Here is a 23753-nt window from a genome sequence, read left to right on the forward strand (position 1 = left end):
TTCTGTGTAACAGTCAAAAATTAGAAAAGTTAGTGGTATACTGAGACATATTTTAAAAACTGTTGGGGGGCGCCTGGGTGGCTCAGTCAGTTAAGTGTCCGACTTGGGCTCAGGTCATGATCTCATGGTTCATGGGTTTGAGCCCCACTTCGGGCTCTGTGCTGACAGCTCAGAGCCTGGAGCCTGCTTCAGATTCTGTGTCTCCTTCTCTCTCTGCTCCTCCCCCACTCATGCTCTGTCTCGAAAAAAGTAAATAAACATTAAAAAAAATAATAATAAAAACTGTTAGGGTGCCTGGGTGGCTCAATCAGTTTAAGCGTCTTGACTCTTGATTTCAGCTCAGGTATGATCTCACAGTTTGTGAGTTTGAGCCCCACCACTGGAGGCTCCGTGCTGACAGTGAGGAAGGAGCCTGCTTGGGATTCTCTTTCCTTCTGCCACTCCCTGCTCCCCACTCTCTCAAAATAAATAAATAAACTTTTGAAAAAACTGTAGGTTGGTTGGTTGGTTGTGCCTGAAAGAAAAAATATCTGGGGGCACCTGGGTGGCTGGCCCAGTTGGTTAAGCATCTGACTCTTGATTTCAGCTCAGGTCATAATCTCACCATTTGTGAGTTCAAGCCCTGCATCACACACTGCATTGACAGTGTGGATCCTGATTGGGATTCTTCCTCTCTCTCTCTCTGCTCCCCCCACCTGTGCTCTGTCTCTCAAAATAAATAAATAAAAACTTAAAAAAAATTTTTTTAAATATCTATTTTAATAATAATGGCAACTTAAATTAATTCAGTACTATATTCCAAGCACTGTACCAAGCATGTAATATGGATTAAATCATTAGCTTTTCTTTTTTTTTTTTTTTTTTTTTTTTTAGTTTTTTTGAGTTTATTTATTTTGAGAGAGAGAAAGAGAGAGAGGGAGAGTGTGCGCGCACAAGCAGGGAAGGGGCAGAGAGAAGGAGAGACAAAATCTTAAAAGCAGGTTCCACACCATTAGCACAGAACCCGGTGTGGGTCTTGAACTCACAAATCTTGAGATCATGACCTGAGCTGAGATCAAGAGTCAGACACTTAACCAATCGAGCCACCCAGGTGCCCCTAGATCCTTAAAACTCTACACAGCTAGTATTTGACGTTGTACCTTGTAGAACATTATTTGACGCTGATGATCATTTTCTCCTTCTTCAAACATTTATTGTACCTATTTGACTTCTAGGACACCCTACTCTCTTGGTTTTCCTCCCATTTCCTTGGTTTCCAATCCTGGATCCTTCCCTTCTCCATCTCTAAATGTCAGTTCCATCCTTCTCTCTAGTCACTCTCTATGTTGTTAAATCCAGCTCCATAGATTTTAACACTGATAACTTACACTAGAAAATTTTAATCTCCAGACCCAACCACTCCTGTGAATTTAAAACTGTTATCTCCACATATGTACTCGACCTCCTCTCCCAGTGTTTCCCTCCTCTATAATTAGAACCATCATTCATCCTGCTGCTCAAGCTATCCTTGATGCCTCATCATTTCTTGCATGTATCAGCAAATCCTATAGGTTCTACTTCCCAAATATACCTAGAACCTACTACTTTTATCTCCAACGCTTCCAATCTTGTCTAAGTTACCATCATCTTACACCATCTTTCTAAATGCTTCCTAACTATTCTATCTACTTCTATTCTTACCTTCACAACACATAATAGCCAGAATGATCTTTTAAAAAAATAGACAGAAAAAAGACCGTGTTATTGCTCTGCTCAAAACTGACCTATAGCTTCCCATCAGTCTTAGAATAAACTATAAAGGTTTTACACAGTCCCTAAGACCCCTACATGATTTTGGTTTTTGGCTAGCTCCTAGATTCATGTCTGACCAATCTCCCCATCACCCAATTCATTCCAGCAACAATGTCTCCTTACTGTTCCTCAAACATATTAACCATACTACTCCCTCTGGGTCTTTGCACTACCTGAAACACTCTTCCCTTAGTTATCCACATAGCTCCATTCCCTCACTTTATGTAGGACTTTGCTCAAATGCTGTCCCTCGGTAATATTTTTCCTAACCATACATCTAAAATAACCATACACACCTGGGGCACCTGGCTGGCTCAGTCAGTAGAGCATGTGACTTTTGATCTTGGGATGTGAGTTTAAGCCCCACACTGGGTATAGAGCTCACTTTAATTAATTAAAATAAATCATGAAGTACTTACCCAAATAAATAAAATAGTGTCCTCCTGTCTTTTTCCACTCCTTTCCACTTGCTTTTTCTTCAAAGCCATTTATCACTATCATTATATAATTACTTTTTTTTTTTCGTTTATATGTTCTACACTAAATTATAGACTCAAAAAAGGCAGGAACTAAGTTTGTTTCATTTAATGCTGCACTTTTATAAAGGAACAGTGTGTGGCACATATCAGGTGCTCAGTAAATATTTAATGATTGAAAGAATGTTGAATAAAACAGACAACTAGCAATTTTCTGTTAATTAACATCTACAAAATACCCTTTATACTCCCACATAAGTACATAATTACAGATTTACAAGAGCCATACTTTTATTGGTGAAATTAAACTAAACTGCTAGGAACTTCTCCCTTTAAAAATGTCATCCTTAAAGGAGTTTTCAGTCCAAATTTTAGTGTCTCTATTAGCTACATGGAAAACTGCCTTTAATACTTTATCCTCAGAAAGAAAGGCAAAGTCCTACAATTAAAGGAAAATAAACAAAAATTATTCCATTAGCATACTTACCATTTCTTTTGGACCAGGGGTGTAAGCATGAACTTTTCACAAGTGCTTCATCAACTTTCCCTCCTGACATGTTATCCATGAACTGACGCCCATGTTCTAATGCAAGGTAGCAGTCATTGCAACAGTCCCGCTCTTCAACACGTACCCAATTACTAATTACACCAATTCTAGGAAAAGGATCTTGGTCTGCTGCTCCAAAGGGTGAAAATAAATTAGTGCACTGATCTTGTAGCAATAATATCAACTCGTCAGGGAATTTTTCAGATTCCTTTAGTCCTCCATTAACATGTTCAGCAGAAGTAGCCCTGAGAGCTTCAAAACGTTTTTCTGCTTCTTTGCCACATTCTGTGTTGCGTCCTATGATGTCTAGTTCATCTTCAAGAAATAATCCTGAATTGTTTCCAAACTTTCTGTTCATGACAGCACTGAAGCCACAGGTACACCTATACTGTGCTTCCTGCATTGGATCTGGAATGTAAACTCCAACATCGGCACCCTTGATATTCATATTGCAGACACAGATACAGCAACTATCAAAGTTACAGTCTTTAAACAAATTCATAACTGATTCTGAAAGAATGAGGTTTACATAAAGACTGTGTGCTTCAGGGATGGAAGGAACAGTTGCAGGTTCAACAGAGTTAAGGGGTCTGCATGTGGATGGCGTGGAAGCTGGTGAATACAAATCTGAATTTTCATATTTGACTGAACCTTGAGCACTAGCAGGTCCACCAGCTCGAGGAGTCCTCGGAGTCCTTGGAGTCCTTGGAGTTGGAAACCTAGGTGTAGATGGAGAAGGAAGAATTCCTGCTCCACTGTTACTAGGAGGTGCACTGCTAGGAGGCATCCCAAAAGAAGTATGAGTCTGAGGTGTATAAGCAGGACCATATTCTTGATCAATAGTACTTCCATCGCTAGTGTTACCAAGGTGAAAGAAAATTAAACACATAAAGGAACATATTAGTGATACGAAACAGAACAAAAAATGTCCAGTATTTTTCAGTAACACTGATAATTATGAAAGTACAATTACTGCAAAAATTACAAGTAGAATTAAAATGTATTTCTGGTTAATAAATCCACTCTAGGTGACTGTTGTGGACTGTGGACCAACCAACTAGCTCCAAATTGTAAATAAAATCTGTTTACACTTATCCACACCTAAACATCCACCTTTACTATCTATAGTTCTTATACTACAAATAACCATATTTCATTGATCCTAAGATGCCACTGTTAAAAACCAAAAAAACTTCTAATTTCAGAGATGTTTACATGCAATAAGGGACAATGGCCATTTAAAGATGTCATAAGACACCCCAATTTCAGATACTAAAATATGAAAAGTATGTGATATGGCAAATACACAAATGGCATTTAGAATTTTAGAGCAAAATAAACAGTGCTTCTGAAGACAATCAAAAAACAACAAAAAAAAATGAAAGCAAGTAATCAATGAGTAATAATACTTAAATTTTCCAACAATTTATCCACACCCAACTAATACCATTATAATTTATTGATCAAAAAATAATTCTTAGAATCTTTAAAACCCAGCATCTTTTTTCTAAATACTAGCAAAGCAGGCACCTCTATGAAAAAAAATTAAAGCTATATAAGCACACCTGTAGTATACCAGTAACATAAATCTGTATCATACCCCTCTTTGATGAATGGCACTGCAGGCCCTGAGGAAAGCAATTCCAATTTTCCAACAGTCCAACTCTGACGGTAAATACACTCTTCTGGCAATTTGATAGGAGGCAGACATTGGCTTGGGAGACTTTTTAGAGGTGCAAACATGGAACACCCCACCAGAACTTGACAATTTTCAGGCTTATAGACATACGAAAAATCCTACAATACAAAAACCATGACTTTCACCATCTTATCTTCCAAGGGAAAAAAGCTAAACTGTCTCTATCTAGTCTCTTTTCCCGTCTCTTTAAACAAAATAATAAAATGTAAATATAATTCTATTCTTTTTTTTTTTTAAGTTCATTTATTTATTTAGAGAGAGAGGGACAGCACGCACACACACGACAGAGAAAGAGGGAGAAAGGACAGCGAAAGAGGGAGAGAGAACCCCAAGCAGGCTCCACACTATCAGCACAGAGACTGATGCGAGGCTCAGTCTCACGAACCAAGAGATGACCTGAGTGGAAATCAAGGGCCAGATGCTTAACTGACTGAGCCACCCAGGTGCCTATTATTCTATTCTTAAATGCATTCTTTTTATTTTATTTCCAGTAAAATTAACATACAGTGTTATATTAGTTTCAGGTGTACGATATAGTGATTCAACAACTCCATAAATCACCTAGTGTTTATCACCTAACTCCTCTGATAATTATCAGTTTGTTCTTTATAGTTAAGAGTGTTTCCTAGTTTGTCTTTTTTTTCCCCTTTGCTTATTTGCTTTGTTTCGTAAGTTCCACATAGGAGTGTAATTATATGGTATTTGTCCTTTTCTGACTTATTTCACTTAGCATTACACTCTCTAGCTCCATCAAGGTCACTGCAAATAACAAGACCGAATTCTTTTTTATGGCTAAATAATATTCCTATGTGTGTGTATCTTCTATCCATTCATCTGTTCAATATCGCTCATCATCATGGCTATGCAAATCAAAACTACAATGAGAGGGGAGTCTGGCTGCCTCAGTCGGTAGAGCATGCAACTCTTGATCTCACGATTGTGAGTTCAAGCCCAATGTATGGTATGGAGTTCACTTACAAGAAAACAAAAACAAAAACCCCTTATGATGAGATATCACCTCACACCTGTAAGAATGGCTAAAACAAAAAACACAAGAAACAGGTATTGGAGAGGATGTGAAGGAAAAGGAACTCTCTTACAATGTTGGTGGGAACGCAAACTGATGCAGCCACTGTGGAAAACAGTGGTGGTTCCTAAAAAGTTTAAAACAGAACTACCCTACAGTCCAATAATCACACTACTGGGTATTTACTCAAAAATTACAAAAACACTAATCAAAGGGATACATGCACCCCTGTTTATAGCAGCATTATTTACAACAGCCAAATTATGGAAGCAGCCCAAGTATTCTTAAATGCATTCTCTGTAGTTTCACCACTATTCAGCCTTCAAATTTGTTAATTACAAAAGGAGAATCATGACAGATTTTTTAATATAGCAACAAACTAACTAAATCTATAAGAAAATACTGGAAGTGAATTATTTTTCCAGAAATATAAAATACTTACTTTAATTTCAGAAGGTTTGGGGCTACAGAATCCTTCATCAACCTCAATTTTGAACTGTGTTCCAACAGTAGAACTATTTCCTTCTAGAACAGTTCCTCCAGGTGTTATATCCATACTACCATATTCTTTATTACTCATATTCATTGGGGAAAATCCCATAATATGCTGTTCCAACGATGGTGGTGTAGGATACATTTTATGAAGATCTGCAGTGCCTATAATTAATAAAGTGCACATTTTAACATAAGACTAAATAAAAAGAAGTTAATTAATCTGTGTTTAAAAGAAAGGCGTGGGGAATTTTATTCATATTAAAAGTTGTGGATTTATCTGCAGCAGATTTGGGAAGCTTACTTATGCAAGATAATGGATCCAGATTTCCTGTTTTTGATTCCTTACAGCTGGATTTATCATCTGTTCCATTTGCTGACTTTTTAGATCCAGGCTATTAACAAAAACAAAAACACATATTTATCTGAAATTTTAAATCCAATGTGATCCAAGATCATTAAGATGTAACTTGAAGGTCAAACCCATTCATCAAATATAGTATTCTGAATTTATGCTAGAGCCAAAATATGAGATACTAGAAACAATTTATAAAGACCTAAAACATATTTTAAACAATCACTGAACCCAGATTATTTTGTCTGTTTATATGATAATCCTGCAATTTAAGAGGGAAAAGTTCCTCCAAATAAAAATGACTAATACTTTCAGAACACAGAAGAATAACCTACCACTTAAAGCCTATTAAAATTAAAAAAAAAAAAAAAGAAAACGGAAATCTGCAATAAGGATTTGTAATACAGAACCGCTTTTTAGAAAAAAATACTCCTAAAACATTTGTCCCCTCAAATAAAATACATCAAATTTTCCTATATAATCAATCACCTCTCTGAATTCTAATTTATATTTTTACCTTGTTTAATAACCTCCTCTCCCTAGAAAAATGCTGCAACTCGTAAAACAAAAGCATACACTTCAGAAAGATCTCATATGACAAGCAATAGTATACCTAACTAAAAATTAGTTTTAATACGTTGAACAAACCAAGTTTTACTATCTCCAATCTATCACCAATGTTTTTATATTTGGTTATATCTAACATGGTTCCAAGTCTCCTGTTAGCCTCTTTGTCATAAACATAACAGTTCTAATTACAACCTTCTTACCTCACAATATCCATAGCTGATACATGAATAGTAACAGGAAGCATAAAAGTATCAAAGAATTCAAGGACATATTTACCTAATAAATGGTACTCTCTAAAATATACTATATTTTGGGATATAAAATGTTAGTTTATGTACAGCTATACCTGCTGTATATCACTTAATTGAAGACACCAAATGTGCCTATATATGTACGTATGTGTATATATACACAAATACACACAGTGTGTATCATATACAAAAGAGGATTAAAAGTATACGTTATATAAAAAAGTATGTATTATATAGGACAAGAAAGACCAAATGTACTACAGACGTTTTCAAGCTACCTTTATGCAGATGAAAATGGAATTCCCTTTTATGACAATGCAGCACTCAGTTCACTAATCTGACATTCTAACAAACTTCATTTTAAGTTTTCTTTTATAATCACCTTTGTGTGCAAATGGATGTTCAAAATTAAATACTACCTCTTCTTCCTTTTTCATTATTATAGTATATTGCGGTCTTAAAATAATGGTTGTGATGACAAACATATTCAAAAGAAGTGGTATTCCTTAATAAATTGACAAGGCATACAATTTTAATGTTAATTACTTATTATTCTTATCTAAGTGAGTCAATTCCAGGGTCATTTCTCAAATGAGAGGATTAAAGAATAGGAAAATAATTCTGCTTCCTAAAGATTGCAGAAAAAAAATATATCGTAGCGTTCAAATTAAACTTAATCACACATCCCAAACATAAAAAAATAAAGAAAAAACACACATGGTTTGTAGGTGACACTATGCCAAGAATGCTCAAACATAAGTTTAAAAAAAGGAAACCAAGTAATAAAATTTTATTCCAAAATACTTCTTATTTTTCAGGGCCAAAACGTACTGTTCAAGTCACACATCACTTCTGAAAAATAAGTCTACATGAAATTAAGGAAAAGATATTATAAATCTTAGCCATTAATAGAATACTCACTGTTAATTCATCTTCATCAGAATTGAAAAGATTATCAAGGTCAGTATAAGAGACAGCCAGGTCTGAGTCATAAATCAAGCTGGTTGATGGAGGGCGGGCATGACTAGTAGGGCGTGGAGCATCTACACGTCAACCAAAAAGGCAAAATAAAAAATTCTACTACTGACCAAATAAGTATTATTCTATTTATTTAAACTAGATATCTAACTTTAAACCTATTCTGCAATAAGAAACTATGATTTCCTTGGGGCGCCTGGGTGGCTTGGTTGGTTAAGTGTCTGACTTCGGCTCAGGTCATGATCTCAAAGTCTGTGAGTTCAAGTTCTGCTTCAGGCTCTGTACTGACAGCTCGGAGCCTGGAGCCTGCTTCAGATTCTGTGTCTCCCCTCTCTCTTCCCCTCCCCAGCTCGTGCTGTCTCTCTGTCTCTCTCAAAAAAATAAACATTAAAAAAAAAAAATTAAAAAAAAAAAAGAAACGGTGATTTCCTTAAAATCGAGAAATTTTTTCATAGAAATAAAATTGCAAATAAATGTAGTAACTTCTCCAGGAAGCTCACTAAAGGCTATGTAATCCATAACATGGCTAAATACTCAGATTTTATATAACAAATAAAAAGATATACACTAACAGGACAATAGTACACACACACACACACACACACACACACACTTTTATTTTTCTATCTTCCACATTTTTAGTTTTCTATCTTCCTGAAAGAAAGAAACATAGTACAATGATTAAGTGCCCTGGCTCTTGAGTCAGAGAGACTATCATGAATTTGAATTCCCAACTATGACACTAACAATATGACCCTGAACAAGTTACTTAACCTCTCTGTACCTTAGCAATAACAAGAATTAAAAATGAAGGATGTAGCTAAAGCACTTTGTCCAGTGCCAGGCAGTGAAGTACTCAATAAATATTACCTGTTGGTTAAGCTTTCATTTTAGTTCTGGAATTAAAAAAAAAAAAATTTTTTTTAAATGTTTATTCATTTTTTGAGAGACAGAGAGAGAGCATGAGCAGGGGAGGGGCAGAGAGAGAGAGAGGGAGACCCAGAATCTGAAGCAGGATTCAAGCTCTGAGCTGTCAGCAAAGAGCCCGATGCGGGGCTTGAACTCACAAGCGGTGAGATCATGACATGAGCTGAAGTCGGACGCTTAACCAACTGAGCCACCCAGGCACCCCCTTAGTTCTAGAATTTTATTTTCCCTTTTCCTTTTTTTTTTTTTTTTACTCTCCCCAGTTGTAGAGGGAAAAATATAGGATTACTTAAGAAAAATTACAAATACCAACAGAAGTTAAATTCCTTTTACATTCTCATATAAGAAAAAAATTACAGTTTGGTGTATAACCTGAAGTATGCTTGGTGTATCAAATGACTTGAAATAGTCCTCACTTTCAGAAAGATGAAAGTCACTTTCCAAGTGCCTCTGCATGATAGTTCTAAAAATTAACTGGAGCAGTTCTGAAATTTGGTGTAAAAAATCATCTAGGGTACTTATTAAAAAATATTTCAAAGCTCCACCTCAAAAGATTGCTCCAGAATGTGGGAGATGGTCCAAATTTAGAGAAAGCAGAAGACAGCAATTACACTCATTCCCACACAAATTTTGTAAAACAAATAATGTGCCACACCTCTCTATTCCAAGCACAAGGAGCACTAGTCAGACACTTTCAAAGTGGAGTCTTTTTCACAGTATCCTCAGTGCTAAGAATAGTCCCTACATTTAAAACCTGTTTGATAAATATTTGTTAAATTAATAATTTCAACAGTTCTTCTAATTTGAGTGAGAGAGTAAAGGACAACAAAATTGTAGTCAAGTCTAATTTATAAAGTTGAGTTTTCAGATCAGAGAGGGATCTTAAGGTGATGATCTCTTCAAATCTCATTTTACATAAGAACTATTTTTATTTGAGAGAAAGTTTCAACAATTCAAAACAGAATTTCTATCATCTCAACCTGCTTCTCTCAATACAAAATAAGCAATAAATCATTTTAAGATAGGTACCTTTCTATGAAACATGAATTATGCAAAAAGGAACACTGTAAGTCCAATAATATCAGATTAGCTTGTAGCAGTAATCTTGTAATGCAATATTTTGATTAGCAAGTAAAAGTTTTACCTTGCTTGATAGATGGACTAAATAATGACATAGCATCTTCTTCATGTGATAATACTGTTACACTAGATGGCCCATCTTCTACCTGCAAACAATATTACATATTACACTGAAATATATAATTTAAAATAACAAAATCTTCCAACTACTGAGTAACTATGTGTCAAGCATCCTACTAGATGTTCTACAGACATACTAATTCCCACAATTAATCTATATGATAAACAGCACGTTCAACTTACAAAAAATAGTTCTAAAGATAACCCAGGAAATGTATCTGGATAAACGGTGGGAGCTGGGATTCCAAGCTAAATTTGTCAAATTCCAAAGTCCATGTTCTTTCTATAATACCTATATCCTTCCCAGCTACTACTCTTTTCATATTTACAGAAGGACAAAATGTCAAGTACCAGGCGCATAGTAAGGCTAAAAACTCTGTGAAAGAATTTTCTGTATTATACTTATTATTGGGTCCTTTTCACAATTTTACAGCTTTCAATTTCCATATTTTACATTAAAGCCAAATTTTAATTAAAAAAATTTTTTTTATTTAATGTTTTTATTTATTTTTGACGGGGAGAAAGAAAGAGAGAGAGGGAGAGAGCGTGAGCAAGCGAGCACACACAGGTTAGGGGCAGAGAAAGAGGGAGATACAGAATCCAAAGTAGGCTCCAGGCTCTGAGCTTTCAGCACACAGCCCGAAGTGGGGCTTGAAACCAAGAAATGTGATATCATGACCTGAGCCAAAGTTGGACACTTAACTGACTGAGCCACCCAGGCGCCCCTACTTTTTGTCTTAACTTTTTGACGTTTATTTATTTTTGAAAGACAGAGACAGAGACAGAGCATGAACAGGGGAGGGGCAGAGAGAGGGAGAAATAGAATCGGAAGCAGACTCCAGGCGCTGAGCTGTCAGCACAGAGCCCAACGCAGGGCTTGAACCCACAAACCATGAGATCATGACCCGAGCTGAAGTCAGACGCATAACTGACGGAGCCACCCAGGTACCCTTGAAGGCAAAATTCTTATCCAACAGAGTTATCTTGTGCTTAATACATCCTATAATATTAGATTTTCAAATTTCTAATAAATACTCCTGTATCCTATATTTAATATATTTCATCAAGGGGCTCTATAAGTTAACTCACATTCAAAAATATCATGTACGTTATAAACTCAGCATTGGGTATTTTATTGTATTTTGAAAACTGGCACTTCACCTATTTCAGTATATTTTAACTCAGTATCAAAATACTTCATCTACCTAAATTTTCTGATTTCAGTATTACAGAAGTTAATGTACTTTCCTCAAACCCAAAAAAACTCTTACAGTAAATAACAATCTTTTCATTATCAGACACCAGGTATAAAGTCTACATAAACTCTTAAATTTTGTACAATGTACCTGATTTACCTATTCAAAAAAAATATTTTCATAATTTAAAAGGATAAATATCCGTTCTATATTTTTAAATTTTGTTTATTTTAAAAATTGGGGCACCTGGGTAGCTCAGCAGGTTAAGGTTCTGACCTCGGCTCAGGTCATGATCACATGGTTCGTGGGTTCAAGCCTCGCAGATCCTGTCTCCCTCTCTCTCTGCCCCTCCCTCACTCACAGCGTCTCTGTCTCTCACAAACGAATAACGTTAAAAAAAATAAAAAAGTAATAAACGTTTATTTATTTTTTAGAGAGCAGGCACATGTGGGGGAGGGGCAGAGTGAGACAGGGAGAAACAGGATCCAAACCAGGCTCCAAGCTCTGAGCTGTCAGCACAGAGCCCGACACGAGGCTCAAGTCCACAAATCGCGAGATTATGACCTGGGCTGAACTTGGACGTTCAACCTACTGAGCCACCCTGGGACCCCGAAGTGTGTTTATTTTTGAGAGAGTGGGAGAGAAAGAGCAAGTGCGAGCAGGGGAGGGGCAAAGAGAGAGGGAGAGAAAATCCCAAGCAGGCTCCATGCTGTCAGTGCAGACCCGGAACAGGGCTTGATCTCACAACTGTGAGATCTTGACCTGAGCTGAAATCAAGAGCTGGAGGCTTAACTGACATGAGCCACTCAGGTGCCCCTTAATCTATTTTAAAAGACAAAAAAAAAAAAAAAAAAAAAAAGAGAGAGAGAGAGAAGTATGGTACTATATGCTGTGTTAAAAAATATCAGCGACCCTTTGGTGTACTATGATTTCTTTTACTCACCTTGTGTTTTTTTACAGCTTCTCTCTCACTGTTTTGTCTATCTTTCTTATCAGGAAAAAGGAATTCCTCATCTCCTTCAACAAATGCATATGGATCAATTTTAGATTCTTGCTCTGCATCAGATGCTATTGCTGAAAGATACTGATTTTTAATTTGATATTGCTGCACTAATTCATCAGAAACTTTTAAAGGTTTCTTACATTGCACCATTAACCTGCATTAAAAAAAAAAAAACAAAATTAGAAAATTATATTTAATTTTCCATAAAAGCAAAAAAAATTCCAATGACTTAAGAATCATCAAGTTTTCATGATTATTTAGAGATGATCTAAACTGTAATCCTTCATATTACGAATGAGGAAATTAAGGCATTGAGAGGTTACATGATTTATTAAAGCCTCAAGTTTAGCAATCAAGAAATGAAGCTAAAATCTAGGTCTCCTATCTATATGTTCTTTCCACCAAAATATGTCCACTCTGTTCCCAATTCCTTACATGCATTAACTCGTCCAAGTCTATTCACTGAAAGGAACTTTTTTTTTTTTTTTTGAAAGGGACTCTTACATCAAAATTGCTCCAGGACAGGAACTCTCAAAATTGTGGGCTATGTGCTGAGGCAAGACTAGTTTTATACAATTTATACAATGGAAGTGATTATCCTTTTCCTATTGACATGAGTGGATAAGGTTATAAAATTATAAGGACCTAATTTGTGTTTCATGAACACTATAACTTATTAATTCTGGCAAGAGGTTTTATAATGGCAAGTGAAGTTTCAGCTCAAGTACCTCAAAGTTTTTATCTGATCAGATTGGAAAAATCTATTTTTATATCATCAGTCTTATGGTTTCACATGGTGACTAGAATCAATAAAACAAAACAAGAGAGGAGACAACACTGAAGTTAGAAAGACAAACAAGTAGAAACTGTCAGATCAGAGAAAGCTAAAATCAAAGGGTAAGAGCAAGAAGCCACAAGCTGATCTGCACCACCAGAATCCCAGAAAGCATCAAGACTTTTCTATCTCTGAAGACCAGGGTACTTGGTGAGTGTGAACACTGAATGATGTTTTTGGTTTGTAGAAGACATTTTCTGACTCCCAAATTCATGTTCTCTATAGTTTGTAAAGTGGAGATTCCCATGCTGCCAGAAAGAAGTAGCTAGGCTTCTACTCAGACCAGGGTAAAAATCCCGCAAGGACTATTTCACTCTGAATAAAAACCAAACCCCTTGTAATATCCTACCAAAGCTTTCCTTGACCTTTCTCCTCTTTGCCTCTCCAACCAACTTCATCTGGTTATTCTACTCCTGCCTCTCTCAACTCTGCTTCCAAGACCTTCCTTCATGTTCCTCAAACAGGCCAGACACACTCCTGACTGTTCCCTTTGTTTGGAGCATTCTTTCTCCAAGTTATCTGCATGGCCAACTCCTTCACTTTCTAAAAGACTTTGTTTAAATGTCACCTTATGAAGGAGACCTTATTTAAAATTGCAAAATGCCCAACTAGTTCAACACTGATCCCCCTCACCCTGTTCTATTTTTCCCTCCATAGCACTTATCTTTTAAAATCTATATAACTTGCTTATATTAATAGTTGACTGTCACTCTCACTAGAATATAAGACCCTAAATGACAGGGATCTTGTCTTTGTTCATTGAATTATCCCAAATGCCTAGGACAGTGCCTGGCAAGTAGAAGGTACTCAATAAATATTTCTTAAATGAATACATGAAATCGAAAAACCACATAGGATTGAGACGTTGTGGATGCATTAATAATTCTAAAATACAGTATCTTGTACTTGGAAATAAACCATCTTCATTCATCAGAAAGTGATACTGCTGCCACTTATCTGTCCTACAATTTAAGACAAAAAAATTATAAGAGATGTAAGATTTGGGAACAATGAAGGTGAAGGTATTTGTTAGCTTATAAAATCTTTGAATGGAAGGATATCATAACTTTCAATCTATTTAAGATGCCCAGCACTATAAGTACTCCATATACACTATAAACTAAGGGTGAAACAGAGGCCATAAAAAAATAACTGATATTTTCTAAGCATGCTATTAAATACCATGTCATTGTTATTCCCAATATGCCCCAGATTTATCCCCAAAACTAAAATCCCAGGTCTACAAAAACTTTCTTCCATTTGAACATGGTGCTAACTAGTTAACAGGAGTATGTTTTAAAACTGTTAGAATACTTCTATAAATGAATGAATAGGTATTTCTTAAAGAGTAGCATTGTATCTTACCATCTTAGACCAAAACTGTTTGCTCAACTACTAGGTGCTAACATAAGTCTCTCCAAAGTAGTTTGCTATCTACTTTGACATGTTTTCTTATTCACTACTTATAATTAATCTTGTAAGACAGAAAATGCAGAGTATGCTGATTTTGATGTGCAAATTATGTAGAAAGAAATGGTTTGCTAAGGTAACATAGTAACAAAGTTAAGGCTGGAAAGATTTTAAGTATGCATATTCAAGTAACTATTCATAGGAGAAAAGTGTTAAGATCCCACTCCTCCTCCCCACCACCAACCTGAAAGACACTACTACTCTGTGTAGAGGTGAATAAAACAACTCTGTTTCTCATATTAAGTTGTCCTCTGGCAGAAGCAGGAAAACTGCCACACTGTTTACACAAGTAGTTAAACTAGTGTGCAGTTACATTAAAAGGACCAATGCTCCTGCACAGGGCTCTATTAAGAATAAAAATGAGTAAACCAAATGCGGTGCCTAAAGACAACTTGTTATTTTATTGAATGGTTCTCACAGACATTGGGATATGCAATGAATTTAAATGTAGTCAATAATATCATGAGTATCAAGTCACAACATATTTTAAAATATATTTACATTACACATCTTTCTATATTTAAAATTGATAAGAATAGAAAAAATTGTGATTTTTAAAAGATGTCAGATTAAAAACTCAAAGTTATTTCATCATTATCATCATATAGTATATATATATTTCTGTGAAACAGGAATAACCCCTCCTTTTCTAAAAGAAACTTTTCACATATAGTCGAACCACAGAGATAGTTTCAATCAGATATAGAGCTAAATACAGACAAACTGGAAGAGGATTAGGTACAGTAATGAACAGGAAGCTTTGCAAAGACCAAAGCAAATTGAAATTACGTTTATATTATTCATTAAGTGTATCTCTTTCCTTTTACTATGACAACAGTAACATTCTATCCTGAAATATACTTGTAGAGAATTTAACATGGCTTGGAGTAGCACATGCTTTTAGGCCTTTATTCAATAAAAATTCTTCCAGACAAGAAACGACAGTATTTTAGGATTGACAATTATAGAAGGAGATAAGCTATAGAAGGAAATGTTAAGGAACAAATGAATATAATAAATATCAAAAATCCTCTATTTTCTTTAATAGTACCTTTTCTGGTACCACGCCCACTATTCAGCATCAATCCTTAAACTGAGTCAAGCTAACTGTAAGAAGAATAGCTTTATTGTATTAAGATATCAAGTAAGACTTACTTAAAATATTTAGATTACAATAAACCAAAACAAGTTTATTTCATCATAGACTCCTATGAAATAAAACAGAAACTATCTTTTAGAGATCAGGTAATGCACTCTGTAACTGTATGAAATATACAATATAAATGTCAGGTATACCCCTAATGCAACATAGGAGCTAATTCTATTGATGAATTCTATGGTTAAGATATCCAGATGTAGCCTTGCTATAGAACAAGACATGATAAAACTATGCTCCAGTATAGTTCTTTCTCTGCTCAGGGTTTAGAAATGTCTCCCTCTGAATCAAAATAGAAGACTATTTTAAGCAATCAAAATACTACTAGAACTAAGTGCTAGTCCTTGAAAAATGATATTAAAAAAACTGTAATGTTTCTTTGCAGAAATTTTGCTATCTTCAACACTTACAAGGTTTATTTTTTTTTTTAACTTACAAGGTTTAAAAAAATTTTTTAATGTTTATTTATACTTTTGAAAGAGAACATCGGAGTGCCAGCAGGAGAGGTGCAGAGAGACAGGGACACAGAAACTGAAGTAGGCTCCAGACTCTGAGCTATCAGCACAGAGTCTGATGTGGGGCTTGAACCCACAAACCACAAGATCATTACCTGAGCCAAAGTCAGATGCTTAACCGACTGAGTCACCCAGGCACCCCTAAAGCTTATGAGGTCTTAAAAGCCACTATTCTAAAATAGATACTAGCGTTAACCAATAAAGAAACTAAAAATAATTAGAAGCAAAAAGAAGATTGCCACAGATGTGTATATCTGGTATGTAAGATATGCTATGCTCCACCTCAACCTCTCTCTCCCCAAACTAAATTCTAAGAAATTAGAAAGGAATTTCAGTTTAAAGTAGCTGCTGAAAAATCTGGCATCAACTGAGGCACATGGAAGTCTAAGAACAAGGGAGATGTTTAGAAATGATGAATCCTAATACTCTGTACTAGTTAGGCAAGCCATCACCATCTAAAACTAAAAATTAGAAAAACTAAGAATACTGCTTTCTTTTGTTTATCCACCTATTATGGAAGTACAGTGCCACTCTTTAACAGCAGTCAAAGGAAAACTTTATTTATACCAAATGGAAATTGAATTTTCACTTAACGTGAATAAAACAAACGTACAAATTTCTCCATCATTCTAAAAAAGCACACACCTATAAAATTTTTATTAAAAAAATGTTTCTTTTTAAATTTCTACTGATAAGATTCTTGCCCCTCTTTGCATTATGTATTACTCCAACTGTGTTAACAGTTTCCTCTCCTAAGCTTCAGATACAATGCCACAAATGTCTGACAGAATCTTTCAGCAGGCTCCTCACACTAAATTCAAATTTACAACATAGGGACGCCTACGTGGCTCAGCTGGTTGAGCATTTGACTCCTGTCTGATTGATTTCAGCTCATGAGTTCGAGGCCCACATCATGCTCTAAGATGACAGTGAGGGGCCTGCTTGGGATTCTCTCTCCCCCACCACCCTGCTCACACTTTCTCTTTCAAAATAAATGAATAAACTAAAAAAATTAAATGGGGTGCCTGGATGGCTCAGTCAGTTAAGCATCTGACTTCAGCTTAGGTCATGATCTCACTGTCCGTGAGTTCAAGCCCCACGTCAGGCTCTGTGCTGACAGCTCAGAGCCTGGAGCCTGCTTTGGATTCTGTGTCTCCCTCTCTCTCTGCCCCTCCTCCACTCACGCTCTGTCTCTCTCTCACTCTCAAAAATGAAAGTTAAAAAAAAAAATTTTTTTTTTAATTTACAATGCGTATGTATTACAAGCACATATTTAAAAGTCATTATTGTAACTGGGGCTCCTGGGTGGCTCAGTCGGTTGAGCGTCCGACTTCGACTCTCGTCATGATCTCGCGGTCTGTGAGTTCAAGCCCCGCGTCGGGCTCTGTGCTGACAGCTCAGAGCGTGAAGCCTGCTTCAGATTCTGTCTCTCTGCCCCTCCCCCGCTCACAATCTCTCCCTCCCTCTCTCTCTCTCTCTCTCTCTCAAAAATAAATACACATTAAAAACATAAAATAAAATAAAAAAATAAATAAAAGTCATATTATAAACAAAGGCATAGTTGAAACTTCTAAATATCCCAATCCCTCTCCTTCAAGATAACAGGGATTAACAGTTTCTTGTACTTTAAAAAAAATTATAAAAACTAAATTATAAAAAACTTTAAAAATTTTAAAAATTATGTAAATCTTAATTTAATGTAAACTGAGTAAAAGGGTAGAAGTCTTCAAATCGGTTTTTCCTCCTCTTTCCCTCATAAAATAAATATGCTGGTCTTTAACTCTCCTGTTACTACCTCACTGCACTATTCAACTGGTCATAAAGTTCTTGTCTATTCTATACTTACAAAATCTACACATCCCTACGATCTCTAATTTCCTAGGGCCCTGTATCACCTTATATCTGAACTATTCAAGAGTCCAAACTGATGTCCTTTCATACATATATACCTCTTCATTTCAAATAATCTTTCAATAATATTACTTGGTTAATATTTCTAAAATCCTTATTTTCCAAAACCCTATTATTTCATCTACCTCAAAAAAAAAAAAAAAAAGTACAACAGTGCCCCTATCATCTCAAGGGAAATACATACTCATAAACAGTATTTTTATAAATAGTATTTTATATAATTTATTCCATTATATAGCCCCACCTCCCTTTTCAGGTCTCATTTCTCATCATGACATAGCAAACTACTAAGCAACGCCGTATAATCTATCCATACCAAAGTACATAAAACTTCTGGATCTTCATAAATGGAATTAAATTATTCTTCACTCTGGCTCACCATCCCTAATATCTTTTATGTATGCTTCTATTAGAGAATGTTAGTTTCCATTGGATTACAATTTCGTTTAGGGCCAGGACCAAATTTATTTTTTACTCCAACAGTGCTTTACAGCATCCTGCATATTAGAGAAACTTCAGTTTTATTCAAACTGATGAAACAGATATTTGAAGAATATGAATTTAAAAAGATAATGTTCTAAAGGGCAAAAGAATGCAGGAGTTGCAACAGCCCCCTAATTAACCGCCATATATTTAAATACTTTCAAAACTCAGAGTATGGAAAAAGAATAGAAATTTACCAGGTTTACCTAGTAATATGAATTCAGTAATATGAATTTACCTAGTAATATGAATTCAGAAATTTATTATATAAAGCAATCTAGGCTTCTGACTGGACTACTCTGACTAGAAAAGTTTTGATCATATTATATCTTTAAACCTAGACAATGCTTCTATACAGAATTTAAGACAAGGGTTGCCTGGGTGGCTCAGTCAGTTGAACGTCTGACTTGGGCACAGGTCACGATCTCACAGTTTGTGAGTTCGAGCCCTGTGTAAGGCTTTGTGCTGACAGCTCAGAACCTGGAGCCTGCTTCAGATTCTGTGTCTCCCTCTTTCTCTGACACTCCCCTGGTAGTGCTCTGTCTCTCCTTCAAAAATAAATAAACATTAAAAAAAAAAAATTAAAAAAAAAGAATTCAAGACAGGTGTTTAAATGTCATCAAGAAGAGTATTAATTCATAGAATTTATTTTAATGACAGGAGACATCACCTGAGTGATGATCCTCATGACATCCTATCTCAAGTAATATTAATAGTAGGTACCTGAATCACTAAGTTATCCAAATAAGATCCTTTTAACTATGAAAAACAAAACAAAACAAAACTTTTGTTAGCATAATGCAAACACTGAAGCCCACACCAGGTATTTTACTGTATAGTAAAATAGTATGGGGGATCTCCCTAGTAAAACTAATCAGTAAACATGTTTGGCCTATCTAATTTAATAACTTATTCCAGAGTTCAAATTTCTGTAAAAGTTATTCATGATATTAAGGCACCTCAACACTATGAACATTTTGGGCTTTGTTGCGGAGGACTGTCCTACATATTGTAGGGTATCTAGCAGTATCCCTGGACTCTACCTACCAGATGCCAGTAGCACATTCCCCGTTGTGACAATCTAGATTGTCTCTTAACGCTGTCAAATGTCACCTGAAGGTATGAGTGAGGGAATAAGAAATTGCTCCAATTGAGAGCTACTGCCACACAAGAAGAACTACAAGGACAAAATATTCACGTGATTAAAACATAAAACCAAAAAACTTCTATCAAGTACAGAACAATTATGTTCCATAAATGTTTTAGTTCATACAGCAAGCAGCTAAACCTGTTTACTTTTTTCCATATTCTAATCTATTAAAATAAAAAAAGGATTCTACGCAAAAGCAAATTGTAACATAATACACATTTTAGTAACTAATGTAACTAAAACAATACTCACATAAAACACAGAATTAAAAAAAAAAAAAACAACACCACCCTTTTATTCAGTCTTTTCTTTTCACAAAGCAGAAAAAATGGTGACCAGGAACAAGTGGAAGCATGTTATTTCCTTAATTTAAATATCATGACCCAGCACCATTCTACTCTGCAGCTACTTTTCTACATTATACTTGTATCCTCTCATTCTTATCCCATGAGAAAAATGTCAAACAATTTCAAAACAGATTCTAATGTTAAACTGTACTAACTTATTTTTTTTAATGTTTGTTTATTTTTGAGAGTGAGCGTGCCACACACGAACAGACAAGTAAGGGAGGGGCAGAAAGAGAGAGAAGCGAGCCCTGAACTGACAGCAAAGGGCCCAATGCAGGGCTCAAACTCACAAACCTGTGATGTCATGACCTGAGCCAAAGTTGGACACTTAACCAACTGGGCCACCCAGGCAACCCCAACTATATTAACTTTTTTTTTTTCTTTTAATGTTTATTTTTGAAAGAGAAAGAGCACAAGCAGGGGAGGGGCAGAGAGAGAGGGAGCCCTAGAATCCGAAGCAGGCTCCAGGCTCTGAGCTGTCAGCACAGAGCCTGATGCGTGGCTTGAACTCATGAACCATGATTATCATGACCTGAGCCGAAGTCAGATGTTTGACTGAGCCACCCAGGCACCCCCTAAAACTTCTAAGAGACCTTCATTTCATTTCACCTACAGATGCTCCTGCATACAATCAGCTAATACACTTATTTAAAGTCATGGCTAGAATTCTTGATCTTATGAATACAATATGCCCATAAACTTACCCCTTAAGTTTTTAAAATATTCATAACAGTACTTTTCGTCCTTAACGCTACATTTTTTATATTAAATAAGAAAATATAATCTAGAAGGAAAATAAGTTCTAAAATCATAAAGTAACCCTAGGAATATACTGTTGTTTAATTTATCCAAACGTCTACTGAATGTGCACTATGTGCCTAGACTTGTTCTAGGGATGTTTGTGTGTAATCTGGAGGAATACAGCAGTAAACAAGACGGAGAGCCCCTGCCTTCACAGAACTCGTATTTTAATAGGGAAAAGATCATTAACAAATTCATGATATGATTTTGGATGATATATATAAGGAAAAAATGAAAACCGTGTACAAGGTAGGTAGTGATTTGGGGAGTGAAGAAAAGCCATAGTTTAGATAAAATGGTCAGGAAACTACCTCCTGAAAAGGTAACTTTTCAGCAGGACTGAATAAGAAGGGGTGAGCTATTCCCCGCATCTGTAATACAATACTAAAGGCCAGTAGGAATGAGCTTGGCTTGGGGCACCTGGGTGGCTCAGTCGGTTGAGGTTGAGCGTCTGACTTCGGCTCAGGTCATGATCTCACAGCTTGTGGGTTTGAGCCCCGCGTCTGGCTCTGTGCTGACAGCTCAGAGCCTGGAGCCTGCTTCGGATTCTGTGTCTCCCTCTCTCTATGCCCCTAACCCACTCACATTCTGTCTCTGTCTCTCTCAAAAATAAATAAACTTTAAGAAAAAATTAAAAAAAAAAAAAAAAAAAAAAAAAAAGGAACGAGCTTGGCTTTCTGAAGGAATAACCAGAAAATCTAATGCCTCAAAATCAGAAAGCAAACAGGGCAGTAATAGATAAGAGTAAAGAACTAGCTAGACAGGAAACTGGGTAGAAGCTTACAGATGAGGAAAAAGAGTTTGGATTTTATCTTAAATGTAGAGGGAAACTACTGGAGGGTTTTCAGCAAATGAGTAACATCTAACATTTAACCTACAATGATCACTCTACTGTGTAGGAATATATGTAAAGGAGAAGTACAGAAACAAGGAGACCAAAAGTAGTTTCAGGCAAGTACTTAGGACTTTTATATTATATCCAGCACAAATGAGACTAAGATCTTTTTAAGACTTGTTTCCAAGACATCATTTGTTTTCAAGAGACTTTCTGCCTGATAAATAAGCTGGTTGTTTTCCATGATCAAAAGGTATCCTAAAGTCCCTAAATTTCAAATCCAGATTAATTTTAACTGAAAAAAAAAAAAACAAAAAAACCCATACTAGAATATTTTTAAGATTCAAAGAGCTAGATAAGATGCACAGGTTTACTAAAATAACAAGGAATACTGAAAGAATAAATCTTTAACAGTAGGGAAAAGGAGACAAAGGCTACAAATGGGACATTTTACTTAGTCTCAGGGAAACTCAAAATCAATAAAACAGAGCAGAGAAAGTTCATGGCCTAGAATATGCAAGAGGGGGTGATGGTAACCCACAACAAGAGAGCCAAAATGACCAAAAACTCAGAGAAAATATGAACCTGTATTTCTAGACAGAAATGAAAAATTAGAGCTGAAAATGGAGGAACAACAGGGTTTCTTTTCTAAAAAAATGAATAACCTACCTGGTAAAGACCCAAGATCCCCTTCATTCTGCAATTTTAGGTACCAGGTCTCCCCTCCAAAATATCCCAACCCCATTATCATAAAGCAGTGTATGAAACTAATACATAGTATAAGCTAAATAACTTATTGAATGAGTAAGGCCTACCAATCAGCTCCCCTATTCCTTCATTCAAAAATGTGTAGGAAGAAACAATAATTATATTTTAAAAATGTGATAAGAGGGGCACCTGGGTGGCTCAGTCAGTTAAGCATCCGACTTTGGCTCAAGTCATGATCTCACGGCTTGTGGGTTCAAGCCCTGCACTGGGCTCTGTGCTGACAGCTCAGAGCCTACAGCCTGCTTCAGATTCTGTGTCTCCCTTTCTGCCCCACCCCTGCTTGTTCTATCTGCTTCTCAAAAATAAATAAATGTTAAAAAAAATTAATTAAAAAATAAATGAAAAAAAATGTGATGAGAAGCAGTAAAGAAAAAGATGAAAATAAATTCTATAGAAAAAAAAAGGTACAGAACATTAAGAAGGGGATACTATTTCTTAATAGCCAGGGGGTGCCTGGGTGGCTCAGTAGGTTAAGTGTCTGACTTTAGCTCAGGTCATGATCTCACAGTTCATGAGTTCGAGCCCTGCATTGGGCTCTGTGCTGATCGCTCAGAGCCTGGAAGTCTGCTTTGGATTTTCTGTCTCCCTCTCTCTCAGATCCTCCCTGCTCACACTGTGTCTCTCAAAAATAAATACATATTTGTAAAAAATGAAATAAATAAACATTAAAGATGCTTTTAATTAAAAAAATTTTTTGAAGATTTATAGCAAGAACTTGCAAAGAATTGGGGGAAAAAATGGGACTAAAAGATAGGATATACAAACAATTCACAGAAGAGAAAACCTAAATGTCCAAAGAACATTTTAAATAAATGCTTACTTTCAGACATGTATTAAGACAGTAAGATGCCATTCTGCATATAGAAAATTAGCTAAATTGAAGGCTTGTAATACCAAATGATGATGAAAAGATCATTCTCATACTCTGCTGGTTGATGAAGGTGTAAACTGGTATAGTTGGAGAGCCAAC

The 23753-nt window shown here is 35.8% G+C and overlaps 1 protein-coding gene across 2 annotated transcripts in view; it reads right to left on the reverse strand.

Moving 5' to 3' along the window:
- Positions 1-23753, reverse strand: part of MED13 (mediator complex subunit 13) — a 108793-nt gene that overhangs the window by 33841 nt on the left and 51199 nt on the right. For both annotated transcript variants that reach the window (XR_003412579.2, XM_027034275.2), the window contains exons 10-16: positions 12453-12666; positions 10258-10339; positions 8130-8251; positions 6337-6427; positions 5983-6197; positions 4415-4611; positions 2755-3668 (exon numbers count right to left, since the gene is read on the reverse strand). Coding sequence is in view for 1 of the 2 variants with exons in the window: in XM_027034275.2 (XP_026890076.1) it covers positions 2755-3668; positions 4415-4611; positions 5983-6197; positions 6337-6427; positions 8130-8251; positions 10258-10339; positions 12453-12666 (1835 nt within the window). In the remaining variant the exon portion in view is untranslated. The remainder of the gene's footprint in view (positions 1-2754; positions 3669-4414; positions 4612-5982; positions 6198-6336; positions 6428-8129; positions 8252-10257; positions 10340-12452; positions 12667-23753) is intronic.

This window comes from Acinonyx jubatus, chromosome E1, assembly GCF_027475565.1.
Source record: "Acinonyx jubatus isolate Ajub_Pintada_27869175 chromosome E1, VMU_Ajub_asm_v1.0, whole genome shotgun sequence".
NCBI classification, from domain to species: domain Eukaryota; kingdom Metazoa; phylum Chordata; class Mammalia; order Carnivora; family Felidae; genus Acinonyx; species Acinonyx jubatus.